The sequence below is a fragment of the Podarcis erhardii genome (assembly GCF_964252035.2).
Source record: "Podarcis erhardii genome assembly, chromosome: 8".
NCBI lineage: Eukaryota > Metazoa > Chordata > Lepidosauria > Squamata > Lacertidae > Podarcis > Podarcis erhardii.
Genome location: NC_138499.1, coordinates 34,453,411 through 34,470,804, shown reverse-complemented (window position 1 = coordinate 34,470,804; position 17,394 = coordinate 34,453,411). Strand labels below are relative to the sequence as shown.

General features: G+C 40.7%; 1 protein-coding gene across 4 annotated transcripts in view; it reads right to left on the bottom strand.

Annotated features, from left to right (window-relative positions):
• The window catches only part of SLCO5A1 (solute carrier organic anion transporter family member 5A1), a 65,968-nt gene that overhangs the window by 23,457 nt on the left and 25,117 nt on the right, over positions 1-17,394 (bottom strand). For all 4 annotated transcript variants that reach the window (XM_081874138.1, XM_081874136.1, XM_081874139.1 and 1 more), the window contains 2 exons: positions 5,313-5,445; positions 1,376-1,599 (listed from right to left, as the gene is read on the bottom strand). In XM_081874138.1, the coding sequence (XP_081730264.1) occupies positions 1,376-1,599; positions 5,313-5,445 (357 nt within the window). The remainder of the gene's footprint in view (positions 1-1,375; positions 1,600-5,312; positions 5,446-17,394) is intronic.

The following is a 17,394-nucleotide window of genomic DNA, read 5'->3' as shown; positions in this document are numbered from 1 at the left end:
TCAAAAGTAAGTAAAGGTAAAGGGACCCCTGACAATTAAGTCCAGTCATGAACAACTTTGAGGTTGCAGTGTTCATCTCGCTTTAAAGGCCGAGGGAGCCGGCATTTGTCCGCTTCCTAAGGCAGTTTTTCCGGGTCATGTGGCCAGCATGACTAAGCCACTTCTGGCGAAACCAGAGCAGTGCACGGAAACACCGTTTACCTTCCCGCCCGAGCAGTACCTATTTATCTACTTGCACTTGATGTGCTTTCGAACTGCTAGGTTGGCAGGAGCAGGGACCGAGCAATGGGAGCTCACCCCATCGCAGGGATTCGAACCGCCGACCTTCCGATCAGCAAGCCCAAGCAGCACAGTGGTTTAACCCACAGCGCCACCCGCAACCCCAAAAGTAAGTACGGTGGTACCTCTGGTTACATACTTACCGTAATTCGTTCCGGAGGTCCGTTCTTAACCTGAAACTGTTCTTAACTTTAGCTAATGGGGCCTCCCGCTGCTGCCGCACGCTTTCTGTTCTCATCCTGAAGCAAAGTTCTTAATCCGAGGTACTATTTCTGAGTTAACGGAGTCTGTAACCTGAAGTGTATGTAACCTGAAGCGCATGTAACCCGAGGTACCACTGTACCAATGCGTTAAAAGGGACTTAACCCCTGGTCACTACACATATAATTGCAACTTCTGGCTACTAAACTTTATACTTTTTTCATGACAAGTTATTAGAATAACTAGCATTGCTCTGCAATTTCCAGTTGGAAGGCACTTTCAGTTTCAGAATTTCCAGTGTCCAGACAATAGTTGTGAATGCAACTAACCCACACCTCATTTGAATGACTGCTTCCTATATTTACCTAAGCACCTGCCAGTTCTCATTTTTAGACAGATGCCAGCATGGAGACCATCTACATGATGAGGAACTAGGGAATCGTGACTGGTGGTGATGACAAAAGCCACCATGCAGAGGCTGTTTCCAGTTTATCTAAGGCAGTAACAAAAACTGTTGGTCATATTCTTACATTCTTCCACAGCTACATAATCCATATGAGGCAAGAGAATTGCGGGGCAGGTGAGAGGATGTGGCCACATGATGATTTATGAAGGTGTGGAGGAACACGGCAAATGTCTGGAATGATCCTGACATGCTTTGCACTGACTGCATGTGCCAGGATGTTGTGATTTAGCCAACAGCAACTGTGGATTAGCCAGAGATTACAGGTGGTCCTGAGATAGAATACCATATGATACAAAACACTGGTTACTCTCCCATTTCCCAAGTGCACTATTGCCTATTGGCTTTCATTATCAATTTTCAGCAGAAACTAACAGCAATTGTATGATTTTAAACCTCACCCCAATCTGTTATTTAAAAAACATATATTACCTCTAACGTTCTTTCCAAATCCCATTGAAGCAGGGACTTCATGGTCTACCTGACTTTTACTGTTTGCTTTTTCTTTTACAATATCATCATCACTTGAAACATCATCAGCGTGCATCTTCTTTTTCTTCTTTTTCTTGTGTCGAGGTGGAAGCTTTTTGGGGAAAGTAAACATTGGAAGTATGACAAAAAGCATTGCAGTGGCACAAAGGAGGAACCCACTCCACCTGAAGTTGAGAGATAAAAAAGAACAATTGCAGCTGAGCTATATGTGTAGTGCAACCAGAAACAAAAACTAGTGACTGAGACTGTACAAAGATTCTCTGCATCTTATAAAACAGAAAACATCCAATGTAGTTCTAATTATTGTATTTTTCGCTCTATTGGATGCACCGACCATAGGACGCACTGGACCATAGGAGGGGGAGAATAGGAAAAAAAATGTTTTTCTTGTTCTCCCCCTCAAAAACAAGGTGCATTCAAGGTGCGTTCAAGAGCAGGCCTTGCCGCTGCCCCCCGAGCTTGTGGGGCTGGGGGTGGGGGGAAGCGCTGCTTTCCCCCACCGCCAGCCTCAAAGATCCCTGAAGCCTTTGGAGCGCAGCTGCACTCCAAAGGATTGAGGCTTCGGGGACATCCTTAGTAGCCTCCGCAGGGTGGTGGGGTGCCTTCACCCCACCGCCCTGCGGAGGCTTTGCGCAGCCCTCCCGAAGCTGGAACAGCAAGACAGAGGGCTGCGCAGCGCCCCTTTTTGCTGTTTTGGCTTCAGGGACAGCAGCCTCCTGTCCGCAAGCCTTCTGAGCCCGGCGGGAACTCCCGCCGGGCTCTGCAGGCTTGCGGACAGCTGCCCAAAGCCCGGGGTGCACAGCGTCGCGCTCTCCGGGCTTCGGGCTGCAGGCAGCTGTCCGCAAGCCTGCAGAGCCTCCGCAGGCTTGCGGATAGGTTCCTGAAGCCTGGAACACAAGAGGGGTCGGTGCGCACCGACCCCTCTCACTCTCCAGGCTTCAGCAAAAGCCTGCATTCGCTCCATAGGACACACACACTTTCCCCCTTCATTTTTGGAGGGGAAAAGTTGTGTCCTATAGAGCGAAAAATCCTATAGAGTCACATGGTGACTAAAATTAAAAAACTGGCATACAAGTAAGAGTCACAACTAGAATCAGAAAGAAACAAACAGCCTGGTCTGCACATAACATTAAAGTACAGTTTATTAACTATGGTTTATTAAGCTATGTGTGAACCCAACCAAGCAGCTTAACTAGGATTTTTGTACTGCCAAATCATGAACTGGCTTCTAAGAGACTGACAAAGCTTGGTTTGCTTTAACTATAATTTGGCATTAGGTATGAATCCATCACCCTCATTTAACCACAGCTTGTTTGGCCATCCCATCACAGATGTTCACCAAAGTGTAAAGCCATGAGGCAAGAGCAGCTAGAAAGCAAACCAAATGAGCCATGGTTTATTTGATTGTTTGTTTGTTTAAAAAACCATAGCTTAAAGTTTAATCCATAAACAAACCACGGCTTCATATAATGTGCGAATCAAGCCAATATATGATACAAAATGAATTTCTATTAAATCAGCAAAAACTAGGGGACAGAATATCAATCAAGTAGGCAAATAGCACTTGCAGTATAAACCCAAATAAGTTTGAAATGAATGTTAAGGCAGACAGCAGGTGTCTATTTCAGCAGCGAATTAAGCATGTCCTCCTCAGCATTTAGTAGGAAACCAAATGTTTACATGTGGGACGCGGGTGGCGCTGTGGGTTAAACCACAGAGCCTAGGACTTGCTGATCAAAAGGTCGGCGGTTCGAATCCCCGCGGCGGGGTGAGCTCCCGTCGTTCGGTCCCAGCTCCTGCCCACCTAGCAGTTCGAAGCACCCCTAAGTGCAAGTAGATAAATAGGGACCGCTTTCTAGCGGGAAGGTAAACGGTGTTTCCGTGTGCTGTGCTGATGCTGGCTCACCAGATGCAGCTTCGTCATGCTGGCCACGTGACCCGGAAGTGTCTTCGGACAGCGCCGGCTCCCGGCCTCTTGAGCGAGATGAGCGCGCAACCCTAGAGTCGGTCACGACTGGCCCTGACGGGCAGGGGTACCTTTACCTTTGCCTTTAAATGTTTTTATAGACCCACTGTAAGCTTTGTACATTTGTAACACACTAGAAGACAGTAATTCAATCAAGATCTCTTAATGTCGGGAAATTAATTCCCCACTCCCCAGACAGCACAACCCCAAAACTGATCCCACCCGCTGCCCATTGCTGCAGACTACGTGTTCAATGTAACAGTTCAGACCCAAACGCTAGCCTATTCCAAGGCTAGATAACATACATTCTGGTCATTGTGACCTATCAGTAATGTGACCACTGATGCAACTTTTTCCTCATCTCTTTTGTCTCTAGTTACTAAGCTAAATTTGGCTCTCAAACTTCAGTTGCGTTCCAGTTCAGTCAGAGTTTTCTTTTTAACTGTATGGTTGATGTACAGCCATTCTGAAAGAAAATATTTTCTGGAGCAAAAACATTGCAGAACTGGATGCTGACATGGACTCGGTATTATTCTGCCCTAATATTCTATTCTGTGCGTGGTTCACATGAGTTACCTTACTCTACCTGTGTTAGATTTTCCAGAATGAATATATACCGGTAGAGAGAGATGGAGACCTCCCACATTCCTAGGTCACCAGCTGCTGGCCATTAAGTAGCTGAGTGTACCATCTGCAGAACACCAATTAAGGAGCATCTGGTAGAAATAAGAAGCCATAGGCTTTATGGCTACTCAGTGCCTTGTAAATGTGCCTAATTATAGCACAGCACCCAGTTATTTCTGGCAGATGTTTGGCACTGAATGTCTGGAAAATCTAAGGCCATATTTCTTCAAGATCACCACTATTATTGTCATGGCTAGATTGTTCATGGTTAGATTGTTAACTCCCTCCCCTGTGACTCTCATATAATTATTGCTGCTCCTTTAATGTCGTTGCAGCTGTTTCTAACCCACTTGCTGCTAAAACTAAACAGTGCTTTGTCAACTTGGCTATCTCAGCGAACAGCAAGAAGAAATTAGGGTGCTAAAGTTGTTAACACTAATCAGATATCATCATGGTCAGTACCTGGATGGAAGAATGTTTGATACATCTATAGGAAGCTACTCTGTGCTCCCAACAGAAGGGGAATGTGATTAATTGAGATTAATTAATCTGAAAATGCACTGCTACAGCATGGGCTGCTTGGCAAGCGAAACACAAGTAAGAATTGTCCTGTTGGTTCTAACCAAAAGGTCTATCTACTCCAGCATCTCTGGGAAACTCACAAGCAGGGCATAAAGGTGATGCCCATCTCTGTTGTTTGCGCCTGGCAACTTACGTTTAAAGTCCATTTAGCTATCTTGCCCACAAATCTGCATAAATCTTTTATTGTGACAACCCCTCTGTTGCTCAAGTAGACATGTTAGAGCATCAAAATTTGTGCCAGTACAATGTCTCACAACAGCAAGCTATAAAATGAGAATGCATGACTAATTATGCAAATTGAATTATTCTCACATATTAACTCCTATATAGTTGGAAGTGCAGAAGTGTAGCTTGATATTGGCATAGAAACACATACACATACTCCAGGAAGGGAATCTAAAGGCTTTGCTGCAAATGGTAAAGAACTTGGTTTTTAAAAACCTTTTTAACTTTGAATATTTATTCATAGTTCTACATGTACAACTAGCAAACAACAGAAAAAAATAAGTGACAAACCAGCAATCAATCTGGTTAAACAATCCACAGATGCATCACGCACTGCAGTTACTCTAAACTCAGAACCGCCAAGGACACGGTCAAATGTTAAGCTGCTTTAACCACCTTCAAAAAGATGTTATTAGCTGGATCATGAATCCAATGTCAATGGTCATTCTCATGCATAACAGACATATGGCTGCAACTTACCAGTTACCGATGAAACGAGGGTCACTCTGGTCAATATAAACAGTACTTCTAGGATCCACATAAAACCCAATAAGAACTCCGCCTAATAAATATCCTGCTGCTGGACCAAGTGCTCCCATTACATACATGATGGCTGAAAAAAGAAAAGCAAAAGCCAACCCAGGACATGTCAAAATATACCATATTACAGACATTACAATATTAAAGCAGAATGCTAAAGTAATAAAAGATTTCACAGATAGAAAGAAAAGGAAGACGAGTGCTTTCCTACGATTTTGCATATTCTAAGGGCAGCCACTCCTGGCTTTTTCTACAGTTCCTATTGTTTCTCCCACATCAAACATCCACCCCCTTGCAACCACATACAGGATTGCCTTCTAAAAAGCAAGTTCCATTCCTGCTGCATGCTAATGAATGGTAGCATCGTACCTTTTTAACACTTCTAACTTTAAACAGCTAGATATTTCAGGGTATTTTTTCATTCCTTATTTTCAGAATAAGGAAAAACTATTTGCAGTGTCTGATTATTGACATATACGTAAGCAAGTGGAGTAGGTAGACAACAGGGGAGGGAACAGACTGTGCTGGGGGGGGGGAGTGTCCTTTTACATGAGGCTCCTTGGGAAGGCGAAGGATGGAGCCAGAATTCCAGGCAGGACAGAATTCCAATGTGGGACAGAACCACATTGGCAGACTGGGGCAGAGGCACAGGGATGGCATGCACAATGCACTGTGCTGTGTGGAACAAGCCCCTCTTGAGATGTAATACTCTGAACTCTTTCCAGAGTAGACCCAGGTATAAATATGCATATCTTTGGGGGAATACATGATTTGCACCCAAATCATCTGCATTTACCACTGGAATGTGCAGCAGCTATTTAGTCTAAACAGACATTTTATTTAGTAATGCTGAAGACAAGTTTCACAGTTAGCAGAAATACTGTACTGTATTACCAAGATAAAAATAACAAATGCAGGCTATATTCCATTAGAGATGGGAATGCTGCCTAAAACTTAAAAATTATTATGAAGATACTGTATGCGGTCCTCCGTTTCTGTAAATATATCTTACTGGCAATATAAATATTAAACACCCTGACCCTTAATATAATGTACTTAACTCTTCAATGCATAAGTGGAAATTAGGAAGTGGTCCCCTCCATTAACAAGTTACCAATCCCCACTGTGGTGAAATGTGATCCTGAATAGTCAGGCAATTGTGGTAAGATATGGAAAGTGAAACTAAACCTAGGACTGAAGCCCACTTAAGGTGGGCTGTTCTAGTCACTTTTAGACAATAAAAATGCCTGCCATTCATTAAGTACCCACTATGAAATTTTAAGTAGCTAATGAAGAAGAGTTCCTAGCCTAAAACTTATTTACAATTGTATATAGGAATATATATTTGCCTAGTAATATAGAACTAGTGGGGAGCGTCAGGCGCTACCCATGATTTTTTAGAAAGCAACATAAAATGGTTTCTCCCCCCTTAATTAATAGTGTAATTTGTGAGTTTGGACCTATCACACCAATAAATGACTGAAGTCATGCACCAAACTCATATTTCAGTCCATGATTTCATCCTTACAACTCTGTGAGGCTGAAAGATAGAGACTGGTCCAAGTTCAGCCAATGAAGATCATAGCCTAGTATACATTTGAACCCCAATCTCCTTGATCCTAGTCTGACACTTTAACCACTGCACCATACTGGTCTGTGAGGTTATAAAAAATCTCAAATGCCATACCATAATTAGTTTGAATTAATGAGGAAGGAAGTTGGGCAGAGCAGTCCAAAACCATGATTTCTAGGGGGTTTGGTTGAAGTGGGGGTGTCCACTGGCCCACTGATTAGGAGCACTTGAATGTCCCTGCCTAAATAGCAAGTGGACAGATACTACCATTGGTAGGCATGCCACTGGTGGTAGTTTCACTGCACCAGCCTGGTCCAGGGAGCTAGTGCAAAAAGAGACCTTCTGCCCCCCGCAAGACCTTCTGCCCTACTGGGTTCAAGTGATGGTGCTCTGGCCATGTTCAAGTCCTATGTGAACAATGACCATTGAGTAAGTTTTAGCATCCTACCTAACTCCACTTTTATTTTTTTTTTACAATTAATATAGCGGATATTGTCTTTAAAACTTCTTAAGTGAAGCACCATTCCTATGTTATAAATTAATCATAGTTCCTGTCTTGTGGTAACAGTGCTATTTTTGAAGCTTCAGACTTACATTAGTATAACTGAAGAGTGCTTCCAAAGAAGGTGGCTGCTTTTAAAAGCAACAACTAGGGAAACAAACTTGGATTCACTTTCTGTTGTCTTGCCAAACTTAATTCACCCAGACCTTATAGAGTCTGCATAGATCTCGCTCAAAATCACAATTAAAGCTCTCCAAAGATTAGCAATGTCTAGGAAGCAGTCAGATTATTCCCCCCAATGCAGAATAAATTATATATTGTACTGCATATCATTTATAACAACTGAAATATCTCCTACAACACACAGACAAAATGTTACTTTTTCCAATACTAAGAAAATAAGCACAAATTATCAACTATTATCAACAGAGGTGTCTGGCAGAAGGTTAAGGACACACAAAAAAATACCTGTGAAATTCACTGTCACATATAGGGTTGACCAGCACAGCAGCTTAAACAAGCTTTAGAAAAGAATCAGACTCAAGTCTTCTTCAGCCATTCTTAATTTGTATCCATGGAGGAGGTTGGGACAACATGCACTGACCCAGCACTCCTGACCTTTCCCCATTAAGTGGTTACAGTGGTGCCTCGCAAGACGAAATTAATCTGTTCCTCGAGTCTCTTCGTCTAGCGGTTTTTTCGTCTTGCGAAGCAAGCCCATTGACGGCTTAGCGGATTAGCGCTATTAGCGGCTTAGCGGATAAGCGGCTTAGCGGCTTAGAAAAAGGGGAGGGGAGGGAAAAAACCCTGCAGGAACTCGCAAGACATTTTCGTCTTGCGAAGCAAGCCCATAGGAAATTCGTTTTGCGAAGCACCTCCAAAACGGAAAACCCTTTCGTCTAGCGGGTTTTCCGTCTTGCGAGGCATTCGTCTTGCGGGGCACCACTGTATGTCTGAAGCGGGGTTGTTAGTGCATTTGACCAAATGTACTTACAGTTTTCCCCACAGTCAAAAACCCTGAAGAATCAGAATTCCCAACACACTGAGGATTTACAGTTCAGCTGAACAAACCAACTTTAGGTCAGCAACCTGCCCTTAAGAGAAAGTTGGACCGCGCAGGAGCAGTGCATGTGATCCCTCCACAACCCCCATGGAAAACAATTAAGAATGTCTGGTGGTTACAAGTACAGTAATGGAGAAAAGGTCTACCAGAAGCTATTATGTGTGATAACCTAGTGGAATTTCTAGGTTCAAAAACAACACATATCTGCATTCCAGATGCTTGGGACAAACAACAGAGAAGGCCATCATGCTTGTGAGTTTGCAGGGGTGTATGGCTGGTTGCTATTAGAAAGAAATAATGGGTTTTCACATGTACCTTACTTATTTTCATATGGCAAGATTCATATCAACCACATTATGGAAAACATTGACTTCTGAAAATTTTTCAGCACATTAATCTTACCACATGGAATGGATTTAAAGACCTTTTAAACAGCAGCACAAAGCAGACCTTTTCCACGCCAAAATACCTAGAATAATAATCATCAGCATTTAGACTCACTTTTTTGTCCTTGGTGTTTTCCTTACAACAATCCTGTAAGGTAAGTCCCCCCTACCAATTGGGGAGTGGAAGGAGGGAGACAGAGAGGCATGCCTAAGGCATCTGGTGAGTTTATGATAGCGATGGTATTGGAACCATTGTTCTTGTTTTTATTATGCATTTTGCGATTTTATATTGTGATTTCATGTTGTGAACCGCCCTGAGACATGTTGGTATAAGTCAGTACACAAATTTAATAAATAATAATAAAAGACAGCAGAAAATATTCCTTTCACAGATGCCACACTCTAGATTTAAGTTCAACACTCTAGATTTAAGATACAGTTTTAAAAACTAATTAAATAAAAAGGTATTTACATTGCCCTGGAAAAGATAATAAAGATGCCACCAGGAGCCCTTTCGAGAAGGCTTTTCCTTAGATGAGGTGCCACTACCAAGATGTTCCTGGTCTTGGTAAGCCATTGACTGATCAAGCCAAAGGCAGAAATAGCAGAATTCATATTCTTGTGCTCGCCTATTGTGGCTCCCCACAAACTTCTCAAGATGTCCGCTAAAGGATATTCAATCTAAAATCCATGTCAGAACTATAATCAGCAAACAAAAGTTACAAGATAATTTTGGTTGGACTAATAAAGATATAACCCTAACACAGATTTTTGTATTTTTCTTATGAGCCCAACACTGCTACTTTCCCTTTTCTGTGAGATACTCACTGTTTTCTTTCCTTCACTTTCATATTGTAGGCGTGTGGACAAAGTCTGTTTTTAGTTTTTGCATAGCACCTTATGGTTTTAGGTGTTGAATAACAATAGTCTATAGATAAAATGTTGTAGAATTTTTGTAAGTAATTCAAATGCACACTCATGTAAAAGGATTCTTGATGTAGAGGAGGGGTGCATGGACTGTGTTCACAGTCCTTATTCCCACTTTCTACACATACTGTATTCTGCAAAACTTCTGCCTGTGTATGTGCAAACAGGAATTCTGCCTCTTCCTGAGTTCCAAATGTGCCAACAACGTCTATGTACAAAACACCTTGTACACATGTAGTTATTTCAAAAGTGTTGTTAAAAGCCAATTATTTTTAAGCCAACTAGAAAATAGGGTTTTCTTAAAGTTTTCTCTGCAACCAAATATACTCATGTCTATTATGAAAAAATGTTTGATATTTATAAATTAAATATAATTATCCCCTAATAACAATGTCACATTCCAGATAACAATGTACAGTTAATTTAAAAGGCATCTTTGTAACTGTCCTTAAAGGAGCAAAAAAAACCCAAGAGTACTAAGCAATACTATAGAAAATATTTCCTAATACTCAGCTCACAGTAATTTGATAAGACAACCATGTTGGTTCCTTTTTTCGGGATATGATCAAAATCTCCTTAAGCTACATGATGAGTTGCTTTTAACTTAGTACATGGAGCTGTGCTCAAGATGTTGCATTAGAAGCAGCTACCACCGCACAAGCAGTCAAACGTATGCATCAGACCTAAGATCTAATATCATAAGACAGTATGAAACTTAGGCCAGATCTCCATCTCTAGCATGTTGGAAGGGACTGTTGGGACTATTCTAAATATTAATTAAGAAAAGACTTCAATAATATGTTGTGGTATTTCCTCTCAACCAAAATTAATCTCATTCAGAATAATGAAGGAAAATAAATGTTACAACAGCAATTAAAACCTAAAGACCCTCTAGCATTGCTAGTTTCCCAACACATTTTCTATAAACATTCCCAAAATGTCAATATAAATGTAAAAAATATGCACATGTACATAATTTAAAGTCACCAAGTAAGCTCCAGGGAGCTTTCAACAAAGCAATAATGATTTTATTTTTCAGCTGAATACTGTGAATCCATCTAACAGCCCTAATGTCCTATTTCTCTTATTAATTATAATTATACATCTTTAACAAAGTGTTTTTGCCTCTAGAAATAAATCAGATTTTGTCACATGCTTCTTTAAATTTTCAGTTCGCATGAATTAAGTGCAGTAAATTAAATTATCCTGGGTCACAGAAGTATAGCCAGTTGAAAACTGCATTTGCAATCTGTGTTTCCTGACATAAAGCCATAATGTGGGACTAATTAGAAAATAAACTGAAGATCTGTTATCAGATACATCACCACTGCATTTCACATCACGTTTAGTTTGGTTCTAAGAACTGGTTCACAGGATCCATTCTTGCCTCTTTGATTCCTTCTCACCTTTGTCTTCTCTCTGGCTGTCAGCTCTAGTAAGAACGTAAGATGAACCTGCTTGATGAACCCAATGAGCCATCTAGTCCAGCAGACTGTTCTCATAGCGGCAAAAGCAGGACCCCACTAGCAGTTGATATATACTAAAAGTGGTATGAATCTTCACTTGCCTAATACAGTGGTGTGGGATGTAGCACAGGATTCATGGAAGATAAGTGAATCATAATTTTAATGGTATGAAAGCAAAAACACCCCCCCCAAAAAAAAACCTAGCTGCAAGTTCTCCATATATACCTCTAATCATGTTCAACATAAAATTCTATTTGCTGCAAGAATAGTTTGCCAAAGTATGAAGAAAGTAACCTCCATTCCCAATTTTTTTATTGTTGTTTGCCAAGTGAAATTTACTTGGAATTTCTAAGGAGTGGACAGAGGTATTTTGAGAACTGCAGTTCCATTTACTGAATTACACTGTTAGGAAGGTGAGTGTATTTTAAAAATAGATTCGTGCTTTGAGCGTCCTGGTTTCAATAATTTCAGAAAATGTTTCTATTGGTGTTTCCTGTAGGGGGTGACACTGGCTGGGGTTGTTAGAGGCCAATGAAAATCTGTTTGAAACTGTTTTAACAACTGGTGATTTTAACAATGACTGACAACACTATCTCCATCCATGCTATGGATCCTTAACTAAATCTTCATATCGGAGTTGATAAACTGACCACAAAACAAATGCCATCAAGTCATTTTTAAGAAAAAGGCAATGACAGGCGCTGGGAGGGAAAGTGAAGTAATTTATTGGGCCCAAGGCAAAATCTAAAGAGAAACAGCAAAAAGCCCTGTGGGACCTTAACAAGGAACAATATTTTTCATTGCATAAGCATTTGCAGGCAACAGACCCCTTTATCAAATGAAGCATTTAAGAAGGTTTATTATATATATGTACAGCCAAGGAAGGCTAGTCGTAAGCACTTAAGAAAAATTGAATAAAAAAATTGAATAGAAGATTGTGATAGGTACTGGAGATAGGTTGTGGGAGTGTCCCAGTCCTAAAAACACTGATGAATTTATGGTTCCATCAGTACTGCTGTCCGTGTAGCTACAAAGCAAAGACTGCACATACTCACACCTACTAGTGTTCAGCTTCCATAACTAGAAACAGCATCAACACAATTGTTTTCTGTCATGTAAAAAACATTAATCGGTATCTCTATTATTAGTCCACGGAAAGCATAATCAAACAACATCAACATCACATATTAAGAGCAGCTTATCCCAGAACATCTTGACACATTTAACCCAGCTTTTAGACGTAAACATCAACCTCTTTACATAGAACTAGTTGGTATATTGCCTTCATATAATAAAAAAAGTAATTTCAATAATATTTAGTAATATAACAAAAAAAATACCATGCAATATCAGATATACTTAAAGTAATGAATCAGGTTTCAGCATTATCTTGCTGAGCAACAAAATATAGTATTGGATACAGACAATGGTAGTTGCACTTAGCTGCCATTAAACTTTGGCGTTTTGGAGCAAGGTGTCATCAGTACTCTGGCAGCATGAAGCTTTATTTCTCCATAACATATGAATCAGGAGAGGCTGTGAAAGATCTGGATCAGTGTCTGAATGCAGTGGTGAACTGGATTCGGAACAATACACTGTGCTTCAATCCTGGCAAGATCAGCAAGTTACCTGTTCCTGATGGGGTCACACTCCATCTGAAGGACCAAGTGAGTAGCTTGGGGGACATCTGAGATTATCTGCAGAAGTGCTGTTGGTTTTGCTTTTTATGGTTTTACACTAGTTGTATTGCTATTGTTTCTAATGGAGGTTTGATCTTATTTTGCATTTTATCAATTCATACTTTTTGTAAACTGCCCAGAGGAGTTTGCTGATGAGCAGTATCAAGTTCTAATAAATAAATATTGTACATTGTTATGGAATAATGGACACTAGCATGCTTGCCCCCCCCCAGTGATCCAAACAAACCATCCACTGCACCAGGTATCAGTAATTGCTACAAAAAACAGACAAATCAAATTTAGAAACATCCTCAACCACTTAAAACATACTTTGGCAGCAATCCTAAAATGACTTACTAGGGAGCAAGCATCACTGAACATAGTGGGACTTATCAGTATGCACAGCTCTAAGAAACATCTTTCCAGCAGGTCTAGCCTGAACAACTCATGGAGCAAGGTGTCCATCTGGAAATGGTATTGCTGTTGTTGTTATTTAATACTTCAAAGATACTATCAAGTTGTGCTTGCCTGAAGTAAAAGAGAAACCATGTGATTCAAAGAGATTAGATGGAAAAGAAAACTACAGGATATGCCAATTGGGGCCACATACAGGGGTCACATACATGAAGAACATAATCCATTTAAAACACTTTTGAACACCCAGGTATCCCTTTTATATGTCAAGGACCAGGTTTCTAAGAATTGTTTCCATCTGACTGTATTCTCAGACCCATTAACTTGTCTCACACTGAGGCAAACCTGGAGAGCCACTGCCAGTAAGTAGATAGTACTTCGCTGGATTGACCAATGGTCTGACTTGGTATAAGGCAGCTTCCTATGCCCTTATTAAAAATCAAATTACTACTTCCAGCTACCATTGAAGGTAGAAGTTAAGCCTAAGTCTTCCGGAGGCGGCGCGAAGGGTAATGGCTGCCCTTTCCTAACGGGAAGGGAAGCTCCGCGCGAGAAAGGGTCGTCCGCTACGGCGCAGCGGAGACCCAGAAACGGAAAACCGCAGGCAGCAGAAGCCTGCGGTCCTGGGACCCGGCGGGTGCCAGAAGCGGCCACCGAAACGTTGAGGGAGCCTCGTAAGGGGCTCCGGATCGCGGAGGAGGCTGCGGCGCTGTGGGTCGTTCCGCAATCGGCGGAGTGAAGCCGCGTAGCTGTTGCCAGTGAGCGCTGACCTTTCTTCCTGAAATTTATGCTTTAAAAACAACAACCCGTGAGTAAACAACGGACTGTATGTAATTCGGGACTTTAAAACATTAAATTTGGCTGAAAGCGGATTGACGAAAAACAGGAAGTCCGTCTTCCGCTCCCATTGAACTTGAACGCAAAGAGCGTGGAAGAGTGGAGGCAAAGAGAGACCTTTTAAACTATTCGATCTGAGCACCCATTGAACTTTATTTTAAGTGGAATAAATAACCTCATGTGCTGGACTTTTATGAATTTTAGTTATATTTTAATCTTTCTCCCTTTGGAGCTATATTTTAACTAAAAACCCCAGGCGCTGGAACTGCCTGAGAAACTGAGCTGTCAGCTTGCAGTTTGCAGCTTGGATACTTTGAATCTGAACTTTGAAACAATCTGAGAGAGTCTGAACTTGTAACTTTGAAGCATTTGGATTACCAGCTTACACCATCAGAAACACTGTTGTTGCACTAAACCTTAACTCTGCTGAAAAATCTTTTTATTGAAGGTTCTTGGACTTAGAAATTTGACTTTATTTTAACTGAAATTGATTTCTTCCCTGAAATATTTTAAACTCCCCCTAGAGGATCTGGGACTTATAACAGTGACTTTTACTTTACTTTCTTTTTCCCGGCCCCTTATTGACTGTGACCATCTGTGTTGGGGCTTTCTCATGGGAACAACTCAGCTTGACCTTGAATTTTAGATAACTTTGGAATGAGTGGTACAAGAAGGAGAGGAAGAACTAAACAAACAACTTTGACAACTTTAACCGCAGCCTCACAGGCACGTAGATCATCTGTGCCTACTTTGCCCTCTGAGGTCGAAACTGTTTCTCTGCCACGGGCAGGGGAGGGAGAAACTGAGGAATTACAACTGGAAGATATGGCCTCAGGGGCAAGCACTACTATTTTAGAGAAAATTTTTGAAAAATTAGAATCTTTGGATAAGAAAGTAGAATCTCTGGACAAGAAAGCTGATGAGCAAACATACAAAATTGAGCAGAACATAGAATGTTTAAATAAATTATCTGGACAAGTCGCACAGAATACTCAAGCAATCGGAGAATTGAAGGAGGCTGCAGGGGAAAATCGGAAATTGGCTGAAGATACCAGCCAAAAACTTGAAAATTTAGAACAAGAGGTAAGACCACTCTGCAAGCAAGTAGGTGAACATCAGACCTATTTGTCCATGCTTGAACTGCGGAACAGGGAGAGCAATTTAAGGATAAGAGCAATACCAGAAGTGGAAGAAGGCAACCTAGCTGAGTTTCTGACTAAAGAATTCTCCAAATTTTGGAGTTTAGAGGAAAAGGACTTTAAAATTGTTTCAGCTTTTAGGCTCGGAAGACTTCTAAAGAAAGAGAAGCCCAGAGATTGTTTGATAATATTGAGGTCAAAGGAGGAAAGGGATAAGATTTTGGGCCTACACTACGGAAAGTCACTGGACATTTTGGACAAAAGAATTGAGATCTACAAGGATATTCCTAAACAACTGCTAGATCTTAGATCTGACTATTTGGAGTTGACAAGACTACTAAGGAAGAATTCAATCATCTTTAGGTGGGAATTTCCTCAAGGACTATCTTTTACCTTTAGAGGGAAGAAGATCAAAATCAGAACACCGGAAGACAGAGATAAATTTCTGAACGTATACGGAGAGGACCTTCACAAAGGAATTGATCAACTTCCAGGGCCTGAAACACCAGAGGCATCTGCACCCTTGGATTCTGAAGATTCTCTGAACAAGATACCACCCCTTGGAAAATAACCAGATTTATTCAGGATGTCTCTGCAACTTTTGAGTTGGAACATTAATGGCTGCAATATCCCGGAAAAAAGGAGGAAAATTTTTCATATATTAAAAAAAGAACAATTGGATATTATCTGCTTACAAGAAACACACGTGACTAGGCTCCATAGAAAGGTGTTAATAAACAAAAGACTTGGCCAAGAATTTATATCTTCGGACAGAGTAAAGAAGCGAGGAGTGGTGATATATGCAAAAGAGAGCCTGTCACCTAAATTCTTATTCAAAGATGAACATGGAAGAATATTAGGAATTGAGATACAACACCAAGGAGAAAAGATTCTGATATTAGGAATTTATGCACCAAATGACGGGAAATCGGAATTTTACAAGAAGTTGCATGAGACTATGCTGGACTATCTGGACTACAACAACATCATTATGATGGGAGATATGAATGGGGTCGTATCGACAAACATGGATAAGTCACAAAATCAAAACGTTACAAAAGACGGCAGACTACCAAAGATCTTTTTTGAAATGGCTGACAATATGGACTGGATTGATATTTGGAGAACTAAGAACCCCCTGGGAAGAGAGGGAACATTCTTCTCTGAAGCCCAACTGACTTGGACAAGAATCGACCAAATATGGATATCTAGAGGTCTGGCACCCAAGGTCAGAAAAGTGGAAATCTGCCCAAAGACCTGCTCCGACCATAATGCGCTGAAGATGGATATGACACTATTGCCAACCGGCTCCTTTAGATGGAAGATGAATGATAGCTTGTTTAGAGATCAGGAGATTCTCAAGAAGGCCCAAAAAACCTTGAAGGATTATTTTGAAATAAATATGAACACCACGGTGGAAAAAAGAACTATCTGGGACGCAAGCAAAGCTGTGATGAGGGGGTTCTTGATACAACAGAACACTGTAAAGAAAAGAACACAAAATGAAAGGAAAGATAAGATTTTGCAGAAAATTAAAGAATTGGAGAAGAAATTAAGATCAAATCCGAAGTCACAGCCGATTCTGAGAGAAATTAAACTATATCAAGCCCAATATTCTAAATTGATAAACCAAGAAATAGAATGGAAGATTAAATTAATGAAACAAAAAACTTTTGAATCGGCAAATAAATGTGGAAAACTGCTAGCTTGGCAGTTGAAGAAGAGACAGAAATTAAATACAGTTACAAACCTAGAAATTGAAGGAAGAAATATCCAGAACCCCATGGAAATTAGAAAGTGCTTCCAGAGATACTTTAAAAAATTATACACTCAAGGGCCGCAAGATGAGGTTGAGATTAAACAATTTCTGGAAAGAAATGGATTAACAAAGTTGTCACAAAAAAACAGATTAATCCTGAACAACAAAATAACACAACAAGAGATTGAACAAGCTATCCAGAACATGCAACTGGGCAAATCTCCAGGGCCAGACGGTTTGACCTCCAAGTATTACAAGACATTAAAAGACTATCTGA